The 22,872-nt window shown below is 44.9% G+C and overlaps 1 protein-coding gene across 1 annotated transcript in view; it reads left to right on the top strand.

The window, feature by feature from the left end:
- Nedd9 (neural precursor cell expressed, developmentally down-regulated 9) overlaps positions 1 to 22,642 on the top strand; it is a 46,357-nt gene extending 23,715 nt beyond the window's left edge. The window contains exons 3-7 of the mRNA XM_026384638.2: positions 13,229 to 13,330; positions 13,825 to 13,926; positions 14,704 to 15,945; positions 18,217 to 18,306; positions 20,335 to 22,642. Of these exons, the coding sequence (XP_026240423.2) occupies positions 13,229 to 13,330; positions 13,825 to 13,926; positions 14,704 to 15,945; positions 18,217 to 18,306; positions 20,335 to 20,844 (2,046 nt within the window). The 3' untranslated portion in view covers positions 20,845 to 22,642. The remainder of the gene's footprint in view (positions 1 to 13,228; positions 13,331 to 13,824; positions 13,927 to 14,703; positions 15,946 to 18,216; positions 18,307 to 20,334) is intronic.
- Positions 22,643 to 22,872: the final 230 nt, after the last annotated feature.

Raw genomic sequence — 22,872 nt, 5'->3', positions numbered from 1 at the left:
CAGCTCGTGGGACCATTAAAAAATGCAATGGTCTACTATTATGTTCGGTGGTCTAGACGGAGGCAAATGCTGCGTTGAGAAGACACTCAGAAAATCCAAGCGTTGTAAAGGTTTGCCAGGACTCCATGGCATCATCTTTGAGGAGCATGTCCTGCCTTCCAAAATAGGACCCAAACAATTGTGGCCAGGAAATGATTCAAAGGTGTTAGCCAGGTCTTCTCAGCTCATTCCCGAAAGGTAATATAAGAATCAGAAATACATTAGTTACAATGTCTGGACCTTCTTAGACACTGAGTCATCACAGATGACACACAGACACACATGCGCACACAGACACCCAAACGGTGGTTGGCTAAGGAACAAGGACTTCCCTTATTGAAATTGGAAGCATTGTGAAATCTGGTTGCCCAGAGCAACACTCAGATACCAGCCAACTAGCTGCTATATATATTAAGCAGTAAGATTTGTCCACTAACAAGTGAAAAATAGATTTAGAGGAAATGAAACCTCCCGGAGAAGATAAACTCTGACTTCATCTCACTTTCTTTTGTTCCCTGCCTACACACACAGAGCTCAAAAACTACTTCCAGGGCAGAGGGCACCTCCAGTTTCTCCACATAGAAACTCAGCAAAGTACAACTGTGGTTCCAGGCATGTGCCTCCCTATGGACAGATAAACCCAATTGGAATAAACTTTTTCCTCCTTACATGGATTGGGGGGCTGTGCAGAGAACTGAAATTTCATCTAGAATTTCTTCCCTGAGGAATCAAGATGCATTTTAAATCTTGACATAAAATTAGACGTCCTTGTGCATTGAAGAGCAAACCATGAGCTCAGCTGAAGAGGAGAAGGGTCCCTTCCCAGACAAGCCACCCACGCCAGTGGGATGAGCAGGCCTGACACCTCGTCAGAACTAGACAAAGGTCCTTCTTGTTTGGTCAAGGCCAAAACCTTCAAACTCAGCTGCACTTTGTCCTACAGCTCCTAGATAACACGCATTTCTAAGAGTGCATTAGTCACTCCTGACCAACCCACACCAAGGCAAACAGAGGCTTGAATCATTCCTTTTCGAATGATTTAATGCCAAGTGACCAGCTTATCAGAGCAAGGAGGAAGACACCACGCACAGTGCTGTATCTGACTGAGCAGCTGACGCTCTTAATTGTGAAGTAAAGAGAGAATCTGCTTCTCTTGCTTAAAGATAACGCTGGGACTTACTAGTGGTTGAACACTTCTTTTAAAACGGACTTGTCTGAGGGCATTGCACAAAATGCAGAACTAGAGAAACGTCAGAAATCGAAAGCACTTGGTTCTAAAGAGTCATGCCCTTCACCTTGTTTTTGAGGTAATGTCTGGAGAGATATGCCACACCTGGGTAAAGAGTCCAGGTGTGACGCACATCGACAGGACGTGACTCCAGTAACATCCGAAGAGACCTGAGGAGGCCATTCTTTAAAGTTGCCCCACAATACACTCATTTTGGAGGCAAGGAAGCATTTAGCAATGTCATCATGACACCTGGTTTATTTGAATAATTTTTATAATATCGTTTTCTATTTTATCTTTTTTTTTTCTTTTTCTATTGGGGAGCTCTATCACTGAGCTACATCCCCAGCCCTTTTTACTTTTTATTTTGAGACAGGGTCTTGCTAAGTGGCCCAGGCTGGCACTGTATTTACACTCCTTCTGCCTCCACCTATCTGTGAGCTGGGATTACAGGTGTGCACCTGTGGTATTCATTAGCCAGTCAAATATTTGGTTTTTCTTAAAGCACGTCATGCTGAAATCAGTTACATATTGGACTCGCTTTTGTTTTCAAATTTACCAGCAATGTAGTCGGTGACCTTTAGTGGTGTTTTTAGTTACTCAAGTCTATGTGTGATTCTGCAAAATAGTTTCAGAATTAGACTATAGGGTGTGACCCTGAGATGCCTCTGAACCTTTGCTTCATGTTTGGGACATTATATACATGATATCATCTGATCCTCTCAGCAGCCTGGTGAGGTGCATTATGGCCTTCCTTTTTCAGAGGAAGATTCTGAGGTCTCAGGAGAAAGTTAACCTGTTGAAGTTAACTTTCTGCCTCTCCCAGGAGGCGGGATTGGTGTCTGAGTCCATGTCTGTCTGATTCCAACGCTAATGATTTTAACATCCCAACGAGTGGTTGAAGTCGCCAAGCCCTACACTAAGAGGACACATTTAGACACTTCATTAGCAAGTCCAGCTCTCCAGAATCCCGGGCACTAAGAAGCATTCTGTTGGCCAGGAGAAATTAAAGTTGCTGCCCAAGGTTCTCACCTCAGATCCAGAGAGTAGACTTAAGGAACGTGGAAGTTTCTGCCACCCAGCATCAGGGGTCGGTGTGAGAGCTGGCTGATTCCAGAGTCCTGAGTGGGTCACTTGGGGGATGTCAGGACTGGGGTACAACTGAGAACACTGGCTATGCTTACTTTCTCTGCCATATGGAAATAGCCTCTTCTCCAGTGACTTGGAGTTGCTCCACGTGGATAACCTCATTTAATCAGATACAGAGAGATCTCCTTGAACAGGCTGGTTTGTGGAAGGGCACCCCCTGCAAATCACAATACCTAGTTTTCAAGTTGTGTTTCTCATAGATGGAAGTAACTTTCTCTGGAGTGTTTATTTGTGAAGTTTAGAAAGTGGTGACTGTCTAGGGAATGTTTAGTGGGTGTTGCTGGTGTGGCCACAGGGCAAGGAGGAGAGAACCCAGCTAACCGAGGGTCCCTTTCACTTCTGTTATAGCAGGCTGCGTAACCCCCCACACATCAGCTCCTTCAACTGCAAAATGGCAAGCCATGCTGGGTTCCGGTGGTCTTTGCTAACATTTTATGATCCATATGTCTTTATCTAATTCTGTCCCAGAATCACTTGATAAAATTTCATTAAATGACCTGAACTTGAGAGTCTTTAATAAAAAGAAAAAAAAAAATCAACTTGACTCCCAAGACTTTTCAAGACCCTCCTACCATTCCATTAGGATCCAGCCTACTTTTTCCATTGAGAACGATAGTGTCCTTCAAATGACAGAGCTATGCCCAAGCACGGCAAGAGCAGGGGCAGGGTGTGCCAAGCCCGGGAGAATCAGCCTCCAGTGGCCGCGGGGGCTGTGCCCAAGAAAACATCCAGAGAGATGCTAGTGAAGAACTCCTTCCCCCGCTTTGTTATCAAGAGCTAAGAAAGCATGCTGTCCTGGAACTTACTGATTTCTGCCAGTCCCCCCATTTAATCCTCTAGGACTTGGCAGAGGCCCTTTGCAGCTCTGGGCCTCTTGACACAACAGCCCCCTTCAGAGCTGGCACTGAGTCCTGCCACGTTGAGCATGTGCCCAATCAGCCATGCGTCTGCTGTTTAGGAGGAAACAATACCAACGGTGGTTTGGGTCCCCACATTCTCACCTCTTACCTCCTCTCCACAGTCACACCTTCCCTAGGGCACTCTGGGGGCCCCTTTCTAAAACCCATTTCAAAATCTAGATTCAGTGCTCAGGGTCCGGTGGAATTGAATTGGACATCAAAAGAGCCCAAAGGCATGTGCCTTTCTAGTTTTCATTCAAAAGAACATTTCGGTCCATTAGGATATTATTTTTAAATGGTCTTTCTGTGCCCATCGGTCACGGGCTGTACTCAGCTTTGTCCTGAGAGAGACCTCAACCCCTTGAGTCCAGACATTATTTCCCATTGTGTTCTTTTACGTTAAACGCTTCTAGCTGCTTTGGGGTGCTTGGTCACTCCACACTAAATATTGCTTTAGCACTTGCCACATGAAGAGCTTCCTGAAGGCAGCAGGGGGGACAGTTGGGGACCTAACCACCAGGGCACTGTTTCCATGGAGCGGTTCACCACACAACGCTGGGTAAGATGGAAGTGACCCAGGAGCCCTGTTCCACTTGCAAGGCTTTCGGTAGCAACTTTTTCCTCACTGGGGGAAAGAAGCTGGCTGGGATTTAAATGTGGCTAGCAGAAGCCTCGGCTCTAGCTGAAAACCAGGCATCAAGACGTCTTTGGAGCAAAGCAAACGGCCTCCCCAAAATAAAGGGGAAAAGAACCTCGGAAAGCACAAGAGCAGCCCTGGCAAGGGTTAACCACAGACGTGGCTCCCAAGCATGTATTTTTAAGGCCAGACTCAGTTTTCATTATATCGTTGCTATGCAAGTAAATAAATGAGCTCACTGCTACACCCAAGCTGGGCGGAGAGAATTTATAGAGAATTAATAAATCCAGTGGAGGCAGCATGTGGCTTTTCCCCTGGACATAGAAAGGCAAGTAGTCACCTTGGATTTTAAACAGACAAACCTCTGTAAAAAGAGTTTCTAAAAATTGGTCCCTGGTTCTAACCGGGCAGGCAGTGAGCCTGGTTTCTCTTCCTGGGGCTTTCTTTAAAGGGAAGGGGTCAAGCAGTTCATGTAAGACAAAGAAATTATTATAAAACCTAATAAATACTGTGGTGGCTCCGTCAATGCTTTGCAAGGGCATTTCTAATAAGCAGTTTGGGAAATCTAAATATTCTTACTAATGTATGAAACCCAAAGAGAGATAGTATAAATAAATCAGGGAGCCGGGGGTGGGGCTGTGGTTGGAGGTAGACAGGAAGCAGTCTTAATTTGACTTTCCACATATGCCAAGAAAAAGCAAATAGACTGTTAATCAGTGAAACATACTTGTGAATTTAGACAATCTCAGGTCCCATGAATGGCAAAGTTATAAATGCATACTGTGATCAGTATGGCACCATGGCACTTTTAATCCTTCATCAATTACACATTATATTTCTTTTTTAAAAAAATATATTTATTCGTCGATGAACCTTTATTTGATTTATTGATTTATATGTGGTGCTGAGAATCAAACCCAGTGCCTCACACATGCCAGGCAACTGCTCTACCACTGAACTACAACCCCAGCCCTACACATTGTATTTCTTGAGCCCCATCTGGGTTGCCCAGTTCCTGACCAGGCCAGGGGGCCAAACTCCAGAAGCTGGCTACCATCTTCTGGCTCTGCTGGATCCATGAGCAAGCTCCCCTGGCTTGGAATGAAGGCATTAGTTAGTATCAAAGACAGGATTGAGCAAGGCCAGCTATTCCTCTTGGTGCTTTGAATTGTAGAGATTGGGACACAGAGACTCACGGGATGTGGGGATTAGCTACAAAATTAGAAGAGTTACAAAAGTTAGGTTGTCCCTGTTTTAATTTTTATGTACCATGATTTTATTGGAAGAGAACTTTTCTAAGTGGGATTCCTTATTATTTTTTTAAAAATTTGCTCAAATTATAAAAATTTATATTTGGTGATTTTTGTCATGTTTTGATATGTACAAAGATAGAGTAGAACTGTCAATAATGATAAGACACTAGAGCATGACCAATGCTATTGAAGTCTGCTGTGTCACTCCCATCCCATCTCTGCATCTCTTATCTACTCCAACCAGCATAAAAATTGTACATACCCATGGGGTATAGTGTGTTATTCAGTTCTTGTATACAACATGCATTGATCAGATCAGTGTATTGACATATCCATCAGTTCAAACATTTTTTATTTCTTTGTGCTGGGAGCATTTGAAATCGTTTTTACTGGCCATTTTTAAACATACAGTTAATTTCTGGGCATAGTGGTGCACGTCTATAATTCCAGCAACTTGGGAGGCTGAGGCAGAAGGATCACAAGTTCAAAGCCAGCCTCAACAACTTATCGAGACTCTCTCAAAATATTTTTTTTTAAATTAAAATGGCTGGAGAGATATGGCTCAGTGGTTAAGATCCCCTGGGTTCAATCTTGGCACCAAAAAAGAAAAAAAAAATCACAATTAGTTGTCAACCATAGTTATCCTACCGTGCTATCAAACATTAGAAAGTATCCTTCCCATCCAACTGCACCCTGGTCCCCATTAACCGTCCTCTCTGCATCCTCCCAGTCCCGCCCCTCAACCCTTCCCAGCCTATGGTTGCCACTACTCTCTAGTTCTGTGAGACCTATATTTTTAGTGTCCACTAATTTGTTCTTCCTTCCGGCTGCTAGCAGCATGTGAAAGGAGGGAAGGAGTTGAAGCTGAAGAGTATTAGAGAAAAGAGATGAGAAGCTGTGACGAGTAGATGAGCCATTGCATCAGGAGGAAGTACAACAAAACATGGCGGCACTTGAGTATTCCTAGGGGTGAGGAGTTCTGCCTTTGTGAATGGCGGAAGGCTGCTAGGGTTCCGTCTCCCTCAGGGCTCCATTCAGCTGGCAGCTGCAGCCTAGAAGCTCAAGTTTTCCTAACCTCATGGCCTCTGCCTCTGCTGTGCTGCCCAGATCCCAGGCACCCAGCCAGCTCTGCACTGGGGAGGTGGAGTGGACGCCTGAGGAAGACGTACCCCTAAGTGGACTTGCTGAGACCCTGGCACAAGTGACTCCATGTGACCAAAAGTTGTCTTGAGAGAAAATGCTTTGCTTCTACACATTCCAGAGTGATGGTCTGTGTCCAGCTTCTTGGTGAAATCCCGTTGACAGATTGTGGTTTTCCCCTGGAAAGGCTTCATCTGATGAGAATTTCAACAGTGCCCTGAGTGTGAGCCTCACCATCTTCCTCCTGGGTAAACGTTATTATCTCCCAACACATTTTCCCCTGGGATTTTCCACTGGCATATCTTGAACTTTGATGCTAATAATTGTGACAATGGTGGCATGAATATGAGCCTCGTAAAATAATAACCCAAGTAGATCTATGGATGGTGATCAAGGACCAAAGTCTCTTGTCATTTATTGCTTCGATTTGAAATTCCAAGTGCCCCTCACACCACACTTTTAACGCTTCATGCATTTGTGAAGATATCGGTTTCTTTCTGTCTGACTTTAAAAACGATTAAATTTTGTTTTCTCTCATGGTTTAACTGGGAAACATTTTGAAAGCAAATAGCTTTGAGATCTGTGGTCACTAAGACACAAACTCCTAATCAGATAGCAAGCAAGTTTGTCCTGTTCCTATTATCTAGTCTCCTGTGTCCCTGGTTATCTGTGACTGTGTGTTGGACATTGTTATTTTTGTTTGTTTTAATTTGTAAAAATGATCCGAGGCCTGTGAAGATGTTCTCATTCTCTGAAGAGGATTCTGCTTTCTTCTGTCCGTCTCTTAAGCACACATAAATCTAATGTTGTGCTTCTAGATGTTCTGAACAACCCTTTGACCTAAAGCCTAGCCACACAGCCCAGGCAGAAGTGGGCTTCCTTCTAGGGAATCCTTGCTTTTGAATGCCAATCCTAGGGTTCCAGCCCAAAGTGGGGATGATTCATCCAGGTCCCTGGCTTGGTGTCCGTACACACCAGTATCCCCCTCATCCTCAAAAGCCAGAAGAAGCACAACACAACGTAGCTTCTCAGACCAGCAGATACCCACAGGGGAAAAAAAAACCCTTGCCACCATGAATTCCTTCTCCTTCAGATTCTGACCCAGTAATTCTTTACTATCCTTTAACACTGATTCTACTAAGAATATTTGGGGGTCTAGGTTGTGGCTCAGTGGTAGAGCATTTGCCTGGCATGCTATCCCCAACACTGCCACATTTTTTTTTCTTAGAGCTTTATTTTTTTTTTTAAGTTGACTTCAGCAGGATTAGTCTGGATTACCAAGTCCCATGACTTCTGGAAGGCAAAGTTCAAAATGTTAACTCTGTATAAAGTAGGTGACAATTACCATAACTAGAGTTGAGGTTAAAGGATTTACTTAATACCAGGAACTTTATGTACTTGATCCCATTTAAAATTCATAATAGCCTAGGAGGAAAGTAGTATTATTTCTATTTGACTAATGAGAAAATGGGGCTTGGTATGAATAAGGGTATGAACTGGGTTCTCATTGTGCTTAGTGTACAGCCAGGAGTTGAATCCAGCTCTGCCTGAGTCCTGCTTCCACTGTCCACCGTTCTCCTCTTTGGATCTAATTCTTCCAATGAGCCAAAGCCCCCATGGGACAAGGTCACTGGTACCCAGCTTCTTGTGACATGAGGCTGTCACCTGTTCTCAGAATTAAAGCAAGCATGATACCTATTCCTTTATGTTGCACTTCCCTTCTGATGTCAAGGCAGAAAGCAGGGATTGTTGGGGTTTCTTTTTTCCAAAACACCCCCCATTGTTTCTGGCTTGGCTGGGAAGAACCCAAGTGTTCACATCACATGCAAGCCCAAATGAGGAGAAGGGAACCCTCTGCAAGCGCTCCTTAGCCTCCCATGAGGTGCTTCCCCCCATGGTTTCTGATTGCTCATCCTTACCTCATCTTCAATCCACTGTCTTTGCTCCTTTGCTGATTGGACAGGGTTCTGCCCTTTATCCCATGGTCCCTGACCTAGAGCTGGCTTACTTGAGTGCTCCGTGTATTCTATACAGGCAGTCGCCATTCAGCATCCTCTCTAGCTCCTGCCATCTTGCTTAAGACTGGAATTTTCCTTTGGTTCATTCATATGTTCAATAGATAATTTATTTTATTAAAATAATTTAATTTAAGATCTACTATATTCAAGGCACAGTTATAAACCCTGGTGTTTATATCTAACTGGATAAAAATGGTCTCTAACCCTAAAATGCTAAGAGAAGAGCTGTACTGAAACCATTAAACCATAACTGACAAGTCCTATTCTATTGGAGTTGTGTGTACCACTTGCCCAGGGAGGATGATGGTTGATCTATCAGGGAAAGGCTTCGTGGAAGACGGCATTCCACTTGGCCTCAAAAATAGAATAAAATTTTAATATTAGGAAAGAATGAAGAAAACCCTGTACAAAGACTCAGAATGAATCAAGGCTCGGAGGAGTGGGCATGCAGAGCACAGGAGAAAGATGGAGTAAATCAGTCTTGCCAAGGGATGGAATTGGTGAGAGCGAGGGGCTCCGCCCTTGGGGCTCTTGAGGTCCTAAGGAAGGTGGGCAGAGATACCTAGATGAAGGCAAAGATGAAGAGTGGCAGCCTGGGGGCCAGAGATAGGTTCAATCTGGCCATGACACTGCTTTAAATATTTGGACTAATTTTGAAAACCAGAAGATTTCCCATAAAAATCCAGATTTCTGGTTTCTCCTGAAATTTTGAAAGATGGGACAACAGTTGGCTGGAACAGAGGTGTGACTGCCTCCTTTAGAAGGATGTGAGTTGTCCCCCCAACACGAAAGCCCATCTGTATCTGCCCTATACCCTATTTGCTGGACCCTGCAAGCATCCAAGTACAGGGCCCCTGCTCTGCTGGGAGTACGAGCCCAGGCTGATAAAATGTGGACACAGGACCTCTCTTCCAACCCGCTGCCTCTCACACACATTGGTGCTCAGCGTACCGCAGGCCCTCACTATCAAACACAGCCTCTCTTCTGCAAACATCAGTATGGATGGCTTTCAAAATTATGAGACATGAAAGTACAGTCATCCCTCTGAACTCTGGGGCTTGGTTTCAGGATTCTTAAACTTATATAATCTACAGTGCTAAAGTTCCTTATAGATAATGGTGTCTGTCCTATTTGCATATAACCTTCTTACATCCTCCCATAGACTTCATATTATCTCTAGATGACTTGTAGATCCTCATAGAGTGCAAATGCTATATAAATAGTCATACTGTACTGTTAAGGCACTAAAGACAAGGGAAAGAGTCCACACATATTCAGTACGGATGGAATTTCTTTTTCATATATTTGTGATCCAAGGTTGGTTGACATCCATGAGTGCAGAACTTCAGGATACAGAGGGCCAACTCTATTCAAAACATTTCCAAAACCAGCTCACTCAGCCAGGATCTGAGGCTCAAAATGGCATGAAGCAAACACCATTAGAGTGTGGGTTGGAACAAGTTGAGGTTGTTTTCTTGTTTTTTTTTTTGTTTGTTTGTTTGTTTTTTGTAAACAGATTAGGGAACTAACATAACCCCAGTCTCTGGTCTTTTGATGCCACCTTGCCAGGACCCAGCCTTGGAGATTTCTAAATGCTTACAGTCAATACACACTGCATTATACACATGTATGGAAATATCACATTCGGTATGTGCTATTAATATGAGTTAATAATCTTTTTTTAAAAAAAAAAAAGAGGAAAGGAAAAAATGTTTTCAGGGTCTTCTCTTCTCTGCTTCTTAATTCTTCCCCAAGTCTCTTTCTTGGATCTTGAGAAGAATGGTCCTAACCTCTCACCAAGATTGGACAGAGACAGAAAACCCACATCTCAAAGTGTAAATCCTCTTCTCCGGGTAATCAGGGAAGCAATTGCAGTCGTGTTTGGTCCTAAGGCCACAGGGAACCTCACCATTCGGCCCCCTTTGAGGCGACAGTTTGTAATTCCTAAGGCTAAGCCCTTGTAACTATAAATAAATACGTAGCATGAAAGGAATGCAGAAAAGAAGAACACACGAGGGAAAAAGGAAATGAAAAACCTGACTTCATTCCATTGAGACGGGGAGCTTTAAAATGCTGGGTAGCGATTCCCACCTGAGCCCACAAACGCCCAGGCAAATTCTCCCAAACCCCAGGTTCCCTTAGCCAGAACTCGGTGTGCCTCTCAGGCTAAGGTTCAGTGATTCTGGGAGGTGGAGGGAGAGTAGAAAGGTTTTTGTGTACTCCAGTCAATCAGGAAGAAAAAGCCTTAATGAACCACAAAACTGGAGACTTTGTAAGGGACAGCTCCGTCAGCACTTTGCTCAGAAGAGAACACACAGTTGGCAAAAGAGGGACCCAAGCAATGGGTCCAGGCACAGATTGTCCAAAAGTAGACACTCAGCCCCTGGATCTTTCCAATGGTGCGGCGCAAGTCACTGAGTATCCTAGCCCTGCGGGACCAGAGGAGAAACACTGGTCCCATTGAGATGCCACTTATGGACCAGTGTGAATCGGGTTGGACCATCAGGACAGTGCTGTTCTGTGGGCTTCTCCCCGCTGTGGCTTTCGCCATCTGTTTCTTTGAATGCATAAACAAGGAAAATGACTGGTTTGGAATGCGACGTTTTTAAAAACCAGATGACCACAGGCATCCTCTAAATGAGAAAGAGAGAGCAAGTTTGGGGTTCTGTGACATTTGTCAGGAAGTGAAATGTTAAGTGCGGAAAAGCACAGACACCACGCTCTGCCAGGGAAGGTCCGCCAGGGCAAGGAACCGCATTGTCCGTGACCCCTTCTGAGGGTCGTGCCCTGTGTTCCCGTTTCATGCCATTTTTGGACACCCGTGCCACTCCCTCCCTTTTATTAAACAAAGAGTGGACGGTCCAGCTGGACTCCAACATAACCAGCCTTGATGGTCCATTAGCATTATTCCAAAATGGGCAAGCTGGAGAGAATCCACTCTTAGAAACTTTCAGACTGAACAAGAGCTGCGCTGTGAGCAGGTTCTGTTCTTAAGCCCAAACAGGGCTACAAATAGAGGAGCTAATGAGAAGACCAGGAGAAAACCTTCATGTCTCTCCTGGACAATAGTGAACACAATAGAGACGGGTAGATCGCTGGGTCTATATCTATGCATAGAACCACAGGATGTTTTGCTTCAGTAAGTGGCATTCTGCTTTCAAGGGGAAGCTTTGCCATCCGCAGAACAGTGGCCGCTGTACAAAACGGTTCTGTTTGCTCCATGCCAAAGAAACCTTAAAGCAATAGGTTCCTTTTTAGACCCAAGAAAGCAGAGAGACTTCAGGGAAATGTTAACTGCATACTAATCTCTGATACCTTCATTGCAAGAAATAATGTGTGGTAAGCACCAGGGATTTTAAATAAAATTGAACTCTGGCATTTTTGAGTCCCTGGGGAGAAGGGCATTGGTGCATTTGGCTGAGTTCCACCCATTTCAGCCGAAGACAGACTTGGAGCATTTTTCACATAGTTTGTAGGCAGCCTGACGCCAGAGTTTTCACATCGGAGAAAGGAAAAAGAATAAGGGTTTCTTCGGGAACAACCAGTTCTTCCTAATTTGCGATGTCTATTCTCCAGGACATCGTGGGCAATACTGTTCATGATCCTGGGTGTGGGGATTGTACAAAAACAAGACCCTGACCATTTAGAAGTCCTTTGAGAATTAAATATATTTCAGGATAAATTAAGTTCCAATAATGCTTCTACCCACATTTAGGATATCAAGGCCATATGTAATATAAAAGTAGGAGCCCAGAATGGGAGATTCACATTTTGGGCACTGGCTTCAGCTGCCAGAGTTGTGATGAGTGTATTTGATTTCTGACATCCCTCGGACACAGAAACTGTTGGGGATGTTCACTTCCCTGTTGAAATGGGGAAACCATCAGAGATCAGAGGTAGTGACACCTGCACTGTGTTGGTGGCTCCCTGAGTCAGTACAGTCAGTCCTGTTTCCCAGGTTCTGCATCTGAGGATCCAACCAGCCACAAATCAAAAATATTCAGGAAAAAAAAAGCCTGCATCTGTACTGAACATGTACAGACTCTTGTCCTTATTCCCTAAACAATACAGTATAACAGCTGTTGACATAGCATTTGCATTGTACGAGATAAGTCATCTAGTCATACTTTAAATCATACTTTAAGTCATACTTTAAGTCATCTAGAGATGAGGTACATAGGTCCTGTGCAAAAAATTTACCATTTATATAAGGGACTTGAGCATCCATGGTTTTTCTATCTTCGCAAGGTCCTGAAACCGCTCCATTGTGGGTACTGAGGGACACTGTTTTCCTCTGTTTCGTAAGTTAATTTTAAAAGCTCTAGAAGTTCTAAGGACTGCACTTTTGAGCCTTGGTTTTCTGGGCTCCTGACCCATGGAATTTTAGTTATAATCATAATAATAATGTCAGATGAAGAGGCATGCTGGGAAGGGTATGAGAGGAATTTTAAGTGGCCAAACTATTGACATTATTTACTTTATAAAAGTTTAGAGTCTTTAAAAAAAAAAAAATCTGTATGCTGTGCCCTGGGCCTTTCCAAAGGGATCAGGGAGGACTTTCATCAGAACTTGAACCTCCCTTCAGGTATATACCTGAATTGAGATTCTGTGACAAACATCAAGATGATTTTGTTACCATGAGGAAAGAAAAGAGTATTTCTGGGGCCTGCTTCCTATTGGGGTCCAGGAGGGATTTGAAAGTTTCCTGACCCGGTGTCTTATGGTCTTTCCTTTTTCTCTTCCTCCTCTCTTCGCTGCCTCTCTTTCCTCCCTTTTCAAGGAGAGAGGAGGGCTGAGTGTCTGGCTGGGTTTAGGAGCTCTGCTGCAGTCCTGAGCCTCACCCCTTGGCCTGTTTCTGCCCCCAGGTGATCACACCCGTGAGGACAGCCCATGGTTACGTGTACGAGGACCCGCCCCGAAGCCACAAGGACGTCTACGATGTCCCTCCTTCCCACACCATGCAAGGGGTACGTCCAAGAACGTTGTCACCAGGAAGGAGCAGTTCTCGGGGGTAGCATTCTTTAAGCAAAGAAAATTCATAAGTTAGGTACATTTCATCTGAAAAGCTTTGTTTGGGTTGTCAATCTAGGAGCCATCTTCTCCAGTGATTTTTTAAATTATGTCTTCTGGATTTTCCTTATGAGGAAATCCTAGTCTTTTTTCTGAGAACGTTCATGTGGCCTTATCAGTTTATCACCTTATTTCAGGAAGCATGGATTTTACATCGTAATTTCAGGTTCAGAGACTATAGATATTACACTTAAGATCACGTGCGTATTCAATCCAAGTCAAAGAACATGACATTTCTAGAGAAAAATTCCATTGACCCCTTATGATATGGAATGCTACCCACAATCAAGCCTGTACATAGCCTGGAAATAAACCCATAATAAAATAGCAGCATAAAAAATGACCAATACAAGACATTGCCATTCTGGGTAACTCAAGTGTTTCTCTTTAGGTATATGACATCCCTCCCGCATCTGTGAAAGGCCCTGTGTTCTCAGTTCCGGTGGGAGAGATAAAACCTCAGGGGGTGTATGACATCCCCCCGACAAAAGGGGTAAGTGAGCTGCAACATCATAACCAGTAGGGCGCATTTTAGGCATGTGTACGTGTACGAGTGTGTGTGTGTGTGTGTGTGTGTGTGTGTGTGTGTGAGTTCACTGGGATAAAACAAGAAAGGCAAACCCAAAAGGGGAAAAATCTAGTTTAGATAAGGGAAGAAGGAAGGAAAGAGGGCAGGTAGGCACGGCAATAACTAAAGTTAACTCTAGGGTTTCCAAATTTAGAAGCTCCCCTTAAAAATGGGGGAAACCATAAGGAGAGGCCATTGGAAGGGAAGAGGAGTGCGGGTTGGCAAGTTCTAACACATCTCATCTTGGTGGACTGTTTACCGCTTATGCCGTGCATGGGTAGGAGTTACCCTTTGGGGCACACCTGTACGGAAGTGCAGTTATCCCTGCTCCACAGAGAAGGGAACTGTGCCTCAGAACACCTGGGGGCTTACCAGCTTCACGCCGTTGTGGGGTGACCAGGGGGACGAGGAAGAGACCCTCCCCGCCCAGTGTGTGAGTGCATCATCTGCCCCAGGACTGGGACCAGGGGCACGCAGCTCAGCCAGGAGGGCTCCGCAGATGAGTCGGCACTGAGACCAGAGGAATGATGTCCCTGTCAAAGGGTGTGGGAAGTGAGAACAGCAGCTCTACGGGAAACACCCAGCTAGGAGTGGAGGGCGAGAGCGGGGAGGGAATTCTGGGCTGTGTTTCCATGGCCCGTTCAGTTCCTTGATGCTCCCATGAGCCACGCAAATAAGTCTTGCATTTTCCTTACTTTACAGGTCTATGCCATTCCGCCCTCCGCTTGCCGAGATGAAGCTGGGCACAGGGAAAAAGAATATGATTTCCCCCCTCCAATGAAGCAAACCGGAAGGCCAGACATCAGACCCGAGGGGGTTTATGACATCCCCCCAAACAGCACCAAGCCAGTGGGGAAGGACCTTCACATGAAGTACGCCTGCGATGCTCCCGGAGCCACAGAAGTGGTGGCTCGAAGGCACCAAAGCCTGTCCCTGCACCGATCGCCCCCGCAGCTGGGACAGGCAGTGGGCATTCAGAACGATGCATACGACATCCCCCGGGGAGTCCAGTTCCTGGAGCCACCAGCAGAAAACGGCGAGAAAGCAAACCCCGAAGAAAGAGACGGTGTTTATGATGTCCCTCTGCACAGCGTGCCAGATGCCAAAGGCTCCCGGGATGTGGTCGACGGCATCAACCGGTTGTCCTTCTCCAGCACAGGCAGCACCCGGAGCAACATGTCCACCTCCTCCACCTCCTCCAAGGAGTCCTCCTTGTCCGCCTCCCCGTCTCAGGACAAAAGGCTCTTCCTGGATCCAGACACAGCCATCGAGAGACTCCACCGGCTCCAGCAGGCCCTGGAGACGGGGGTCTGCGGCCTGATGGCGCTGGTCACCACCGACTGGCGGTGCTACGGATACATGGAAAGACACATCAACGAGATACGCACCGCGGTGGACAAGGTGGAGCTGTTTTTGAGGGAGTACCTCCACTTTGCCAAGGGGGCGGTAGCCAATGCCTCCTACCTCCCGGAACTGGTCCTCCACAACAAGATGAAGCGGGAGCTCCAGAGAGTGGAAGACTCCCACCAGATTCTAAGTCAAACCAGCCATGACTTGAACGAGTGCAGCTGGTCCCTGAACATCCTGGCCCTCAATAAGCCCCAAAACAAATGCGATGATCTGGACAGGTTTGTGATGGTGGCCAAGTCGGTGCCCGACGATGCCAAGCAGCTGACCACCACCATCAACACCAATGCAGAGGTGCTCTTCAGACCAGGCCCCGGCAGTTCCCATCTGAAGAATGGACCTGACAACTTCATGAACTCAGTAGAGTATCCCCACACTGGCTCCCAGATGCAGCTGCTGCGTTCTGGTGACTGCAAGGCTCAGGCCCTCAGCAAGCCCTTGCCCCCCACCCTGGGAAAGGACCAGCCTCCTGACTGTAGTAGCAGTGACAGCTCGGAACGGAGCTGGATGGATGATTATGACTATGTCCACCTGCAGGTAAGGAAACCAAACTCATTAACCACCTGCCTCCATGTTCAGGGAGCCTGGGCCGAAGGCCGGCAAGGCTGTTAGGCTGGGCTGCCTGAGGTGCAGACGTGATTCCATGTTCATCCAAGTGGTTTGAAAGTTGGAGTGATGCTGTACAGCAGAAAGAATGCTGGATGGGAGTCCTCAGACCTCCTGGCTCTAGATCCTTCTCTGACACTAATTGTGTGCCCAATTTATTAAACCTCCCCGGGCCTTTATGCAGTTCGTAAAATGAATGGCCCATAGGGCTGGATTAGATCCATTGATATGCCTCTCCAAATAGTACCACAGGTCTTCTGAAAATCAGACCAACTCCATTTCTATTTGTATTTTTTGGTACAGTGCCATAAATATTTATTTGGGGGAAAAAAGTATTCACTGTTAAAAAAACAAATGAAACCTCTATAAATAGAGAATTTCTACAGTCCCCTCTAGAATCTATGGTGTGTGTGTGTGTGTAAGAGAGAGAGAGAGAGAGAGAGAGAGAGCGGTTGGACAGTGGGTTTAATTACAGAGATGCTCAACCCCACCTCAGACTTACCTAGAAGATGAATGGGTATTCAAGGTTGTTTCGTTTTGTTTTGTTGGTACTAAGGATTGAACCCAGAGGGATCTTACCACTGAGTTACCTACACCCCCAGTCCTTTTTTTTTTTTTTTTTTTGAGACAGGGCCTCACTAAGTTGCTGAGGCTGGCCTTGAACTTGCCATCCTCCTGCCTGAGCCTCTTGAGTCACTGGAATTACAGCCCAAATAGCACCTGGCTGCAACTGGGCATTTGAAATTGGCCCAGACCCCTTACCTGGCGTATGGAAAACTGTGCCGTCACAGCATGGCTCCCACAGGAGGAAATTCTACCAAGTTCCAAATTGCCCTGGGACCCTAACAGCTTGACCTTCCATTTTGAGGGATTAAAACACTCTACCAAAGTGATTAAAACACCCCACCATTTAGAATTTGGCTTATTATCTGAATTTTTAATATGACTGAGAGGCATGAATTATACTGAAAATTATTGAACTACCCGAGAGAGTGGGGGAAGTTCAACAGAGCCACCTGGTGCTCGGGGAGGGCATAAGGAGAGGGGAGAGGGAGAAATTTAACATGCATCTCCCTGGTCATCCAGCTCTGCACCTTGGTAATCTGGAGTAGGGAGACATAAGTGATTCACAAAAACTAGAAGTGAAACATGGACCCCATTGAGACCTGTGTTTGGAGATCTGGGGGTTCACATAAAATCTGTCAAAGAAGAACCAAGAGAAATAGTGCTTCTTTTATTATTATTAATTATTATTATTTTAACCAATTAAATTATTTATTTTATTAAATTTGCACCTTCAAGTACATACCCTTTTATTCATTATTCTGTGGAAGTAATAGGAAGCTCACAGAAGGTGATTCTGTGACAAAAAAGAAGTACCTAGTAACCTTGGGAACAAGATTTGTGTGACTGAGTCATGAGTGGAAGAGTGATTTTCTTTATGGAATGCTTTTTTACATGAAATCATGACCAACACAATCTAGGGGTATCTAGAGTTGGGAAGGAGGTTGATAATTTCTCAAAAACATATAAAACAAACCTGTCCCTTCAAAGGAAAGCAGTGACAATATGTGTAGTTAATGCTAATGTTTGAGTAAGAGAAAGAAATTTTGAAAGCTTGTATCTGCCACCTAAATTTTGTAGCTTTTTTATACAAAAGCTATACAGGTTTCTCTTTAGAAGATGGGTAATGATAGCAATATATGTAATTCTTTGGCTATTTTAACAACCAATTTGTTAACATCTGTCAGATCAGCATAATCAATGAAAAATATTTTTCAAATAATCAATATGTAATATTACAAAATAGACCTAAGCACAATATCCATTCACTCTTCAAGATAGACAAAGGGATTAAATAGTAGCGAGTATGTGATGTTTATTCATGTTAGAGAAATAGTGCTTCTTAAGGAGGCTTGAAGTGGATTGTGGGAAGCTTCCTGAGGAGGATAAGATAGCAGAGAGCAATGCACCCCACTTGGAAGCAGCTTTGGTTTTCCACTTCGCCCTCCACAGCGCTTCTAGGTCTCTGGCCAAGGAGCCTGCCACCCCCATCTGGGGTTCACAGGGCCTAATTGGGCGTGCAGGAAGTGGCCAGAGCAGTGGAAAATGAAAGAGTATGTATGCACTTGTCAACGAAGTCATTAGCATAAGTGAATCACGGCGATGAGGTAATGTGCTCTTTGTGTTGGACAATAACAGGGTAAGGAGGAGTTTGAGCGGCAACAGAAGGAGCTGCTGGAGAAAGAGAATATCATCAAGCAGAACAAGATGCAGCTGGAGCACCATCAGGTCAGTTCAAGTCCGACAAAAACACCTGGGAGGTGACAGGGTCTCCCCCGCAGCAGGGAAAGTACGACTTCCAAAGACTCGGGTTTGGATGCAGTCAGCGTGCTGGCATAATCAGCTCCAAAGCATAGAAGAGGGCACAGGAGCCGAGAGAAGGCAATGACCTTGCTAATACAGCTGGGCACACCTGGATTACATCCAAATGACAACTTTTAAAGCTAGATCTATTAATATATCACATATTAGGGCTATTTGGGTTAAGGCTTTGAGTCTCAAGACACAAGACCCACTTAAGCTTGCCCAAGCAAATGGGGGGTTTTATATTGAGGCCATCATCCATAGTGAGAGAATTCAAGCCCAGAAATGAGGCAGCAGCCACGCTCAATAAAAACTAGGACTGGGTAACCTCCTTTGAGTCTCTCTCTGCCTCATTCCCTCCTGTTTTCTGATGTTTCCTCCACCGACCTGCCCAACCGGCCCCCTCTGCCTTGACAGAACCTACAAATGGCCACTCAAATTCCTTTCTGTCGATGGCCTTGGATCTCCGCCTCCTCGGAGGATGGCAGCTTTCTTCTGCGGTTTATCCAATGCCTGGGAAAGCCTGAATCTCATACTGTCTTTCTCCCCCTCTCCTGTCTCTACTTGTCCCCTGCCATCAGCACAACCCTTCGTCTTGTCCACCCATGGTCCCACCTAAGGGTAGGAGGGTAGGAAGGACCCAGTGTGTTCAAAATGTATCCAAACCATTCTACCTAGGACTTTGGGCAGGGCGTGTTCATTCAAAAGTTAAACCAGATAATGATGGATAAGGGCATTTTTTAAAAAGTGAAATGGATTGAAGATTTATAAGCCTCTTTAGGGGAGGTGACCTGCCATGGCATGCAGTCTTTGGGAAACCCAGGTTGCTTTCTGATCAACTGACTGTGTCACCTTAGGCAAGTCATGTAACTCCCTGAACTTCAATTAGTTCTCTAAAACTTAGAAAAGTAACCCCCCCCCCAATCTAAATGAGAGAACACATTGATGAACATGCTTGCAAAAGCCTAGGCTGTGTAAAATATAATTCATCATTATTAAAAGCCTTAGCTCATCACCCTGTATCTGTTTACGTTTGCAGTGGCATTTGACCAAGTAAGACGGCAGGGGTTTAGGGAATTTGCTGAAACCATAGTAATTCCTGAGAAGCAAGCAGATTCCATAGACGAGCTAGATGTGCATTTCTTGGGGGAGAAGCTGGATGAGGTTATCACTGCTATGACTCAGTCCTATCCCAGGAGGAGAGTTTAACCAAGTCTTAAAAGTAAGGTCATAAATAGTCCTTACCTACAAAAGAGAGATGTCCTTGGAGTCTTGGAAGAGTAGCTAGAAAGTATTTCAATTGCAATTTAAATAATACACAAGTTGGGGAAAATGAGGAGAAAAATCAGAAAGCTAACACCATTCTGTTCACCAGGATGCACAGCCAGCTAGCGTTCAGGTCTCCTGGGCTGTGATCTCCTCCCTCAGTGCATGGACATTTATCTGCATTAGTGTCTCCAGTGCTGGACTGTAATATAACTATACGTCTTGACAGAAAGAGTAGGAGAAACAGACAAGAATCGTGAATTGTCATGCTGCCTGAGCTGCTCTCAGGGACAGTCAAGGCTTTCCCCAAGGGACAAACTGTTGGTGACTTAAGTGACAAAAAGATCACTATGTTTGGTTTTCCCTTGCCACCGCTCAACATGTAATAAATGTTTACACAGGTCCCATGATCCACCAGGCGCTCTTCTGAGCCCTTTGTAAATATTGGTTCACCTGACCTTCCTAAAGGTACAGGGGACAAGGCTGGGATTTACACCCCAAGCGGCCTTCCAGCCAGAAGGCAGAGGGGACTGGTGGTTTGAGCAGGAGGCGTCCTTGGGGATCCCCTTTCCCCAGAGCTCCATGGCCTATAGGCATCTGATGCCCACCATCTCTTATTTCCACGCAGGGGTCGTTTCCATTACAATGTGTTCCCCTGAATGAAACCTGCTTTTGTCTTCTTTCCAGCTGAGTCAGTTCCAGCTGTTGGAAGAAGAAATCACCAAGCCAGTGGAGAACGACATGTCCAAGTGGAAGCCCTCTCAGAGCCTCCCGACCACCAACAGCGGTGCGGGGGCCCAGGATCGGCAGTTGCTTTGCTTCTACTATGACCAGTGCGAGACCCATTTCATCTCCCTCCTCAATGCCATCGACGCGCTCTTCAGCTGTGTCAGCTCTGCCCAGCCACCTCGGATCTTCGTGGCACACAGCAAGTTTGTCATCCTCAGTGCACACAAACTGGTGTTCATCGGAGACACGCTGACAAGGCAGGTGTCTGCCCAGGACATCCGTAACAAAGTCATGAACTCCAGCAACCAGCTCTGTGAACAGCTCAAGACAATAGTGATGGCCACCAAGATGGCGGCCCTGCATTATCCCAGCACCACCGCCCTGCAGGAGATGGTCCACCAAGTCACGGACCTGTCCAGAAACGCCCAGCTGTTCAAGCGCTCTTTGCTGGAGATGGCGACTTTCTGAGAGGACAGGGGAGGAGGAGGGAACTGAATGAACTGTTACCAAGGGAAACTGGAAATACTCTCTGGGTTTTGTAAATAGGATCTATTTTTGTATATATTTTATATGGAAATGAAATATTTTAACGTTTTTTGAGTTAGACAACCTTCAGAAATTCAGGGAGCTGGACAGGAAAATTTCTCTTCCCTGTGGGGTTCTTATGTATGCATATAAGTATCTAGGACATGAGCTGTACAGAAACTCGTTTAGTCCTTTGCATTCATGTTTGTTTTGTAGGTGTTTGTCTGATACATTCCATTAAAAAAAATACAAAAAACATGAATTAAGAAGCACCTTAGTCAGCACCTCCTAATGCTGCATTTTGGGTTTTGTTTTGTTTTTTCAAAAATGTATTAGCTGGTTGTAATATTGTTCTGCACGTACTAGTGATGATTCTGAGCCTGGCACACCCAAAGCTAGTATATTTGCAAGTGTGCATCTCCCACACACCCTCTCATAAGGCATGGTATGTTGTTGTATTCTTGTTTTGAAACCTCTTTCAAAATTCACTGCCTGGAACATATTAGGGCAAAATACCCAATTCCAGTTGAAAAAGCCCTCTTGGAGATCAAGTTTCAGAAATATATGCTAATCCTAGTTCTAAGATTTCAGGTGCTGGAGAGAGGAGAGACCTGTGTACTCTATGAGGAGGCCATGTCCATAGCTGGGCCTGGTTGTTTCAACACTGAAAGGAAGCTACAGTCAAAGGATAACTCTTGTTTCCCCGGGGCTGTTTGATCATCTGCATTTGTGAGTGATTCAGCCATGAGGTTTTCCAAAGAATGTTTTTACAGTTATAAATTAAAAAAATTTTTTTAAAAAGCAAAACATTATTTGAAGCAGGGATCCATGAAGACGTATCAGACTATGATAGTCCACAAAAAGAAGGGATGGTTTCATCAAGTACTGAGTAGAGGCCTTTCCAACACTTCACATTCGAGTGGGCACTTCTGCCCCAATTACCTGAGGGAAACTGGCCAGTTCCTTGGTCATTGTCCCTTAGAGCCACCAGGCTATATTCTTCATCTCACGCCCTTCTTAAAACTCACATGGTACAGACCCAACATTTCCAGTAGCTATTGACAGTGCATCCAACCTTCACAACTCTGTGTGGCTGATGACCTTGTATATTCACCCCACAACCAACTCAGCTAGTCACAGACAGCATCTATGCCTTAGTCTGTCCTCACTCCTGCTGGTGTAGACACAGCCCGGTCACCACAGCCATCAGATGCATCCCTGGTGAGTGGAATGCACCCTACCTGGTGGGTAAATGTACCCAAGCATTGCCCACTCGAGAAGCATGTTTTTTAGTCTTTTAGAAATAATTGGATTCTGGCCTATTTGGAAGCGTATTTTCTTTTGCAATATATTCCTTAACCAAATTAAGCTTGCTTGTTTTGAACAACCAAATCATTGGGACAGGAAATGATTTATGAGGAACACAGGATTTTGGCGTGATGAAGAATCAGTGGAAATAAACACGGAAGGTGCTTTTCAAAACAACTGCTGTTGTGATCATCAATGCTCTGCACTGCCTACGGAAGATTAAAAGTGGTGTTGTTGTGTGACAAGGAGATGTGGGGAAGAAGGGGGTTGCTGAACATGAATAACACTTGAAGAAGTTAAGTGTGTCCTCGTCGATTTCATTGTATGGTGTGTATTTCTTAGCAGATGACAGACTGATTCTAAGCAAAGTGGTGACATTTCACGTTTTCAAAACCAAAACCTTCAATCTGTATTACTCTTTGCCATTTTGTATGTAGAGCTATTTTTAAATCATTAAATTTTTTGATTTCTGTTTTCATAGCCATTGGGTTTTCTTTTCCATAGGTTCTCTCTCTGTCATGGAATTAAATATTGACTGATTGGGGCCCTCCTAATACAGAAAGTTTAATTATGCTAATTTTATCAATACTATCAATCTATATTTTTTTAGGAAAATTAAAGAGTCTATGTGTGTGAGAGAGGGAGAGAGAGAAAGAGAGACCA

This window comes from Urocitellus parryii, chromosome 8, assembly GCF_045843805.1.
Source record: "Urocitellus parryii isolate mUroPar1 chromosome 8, mUroPar1.hap1, whole genome shotgun sequence".
In the NCBI taxonomy this organism is placed as follows: domain Eukaryota; kingdom Metazoa; phylum Chordata; class Mammalia; order Rodentia; family Sciuridae; genus Urocitellus; species Urocitellus parryii.
Note: the sequence above shows the minus strand (reverse complement) of the source record. Positions and strands in the feature narration are given on the sequence as shown.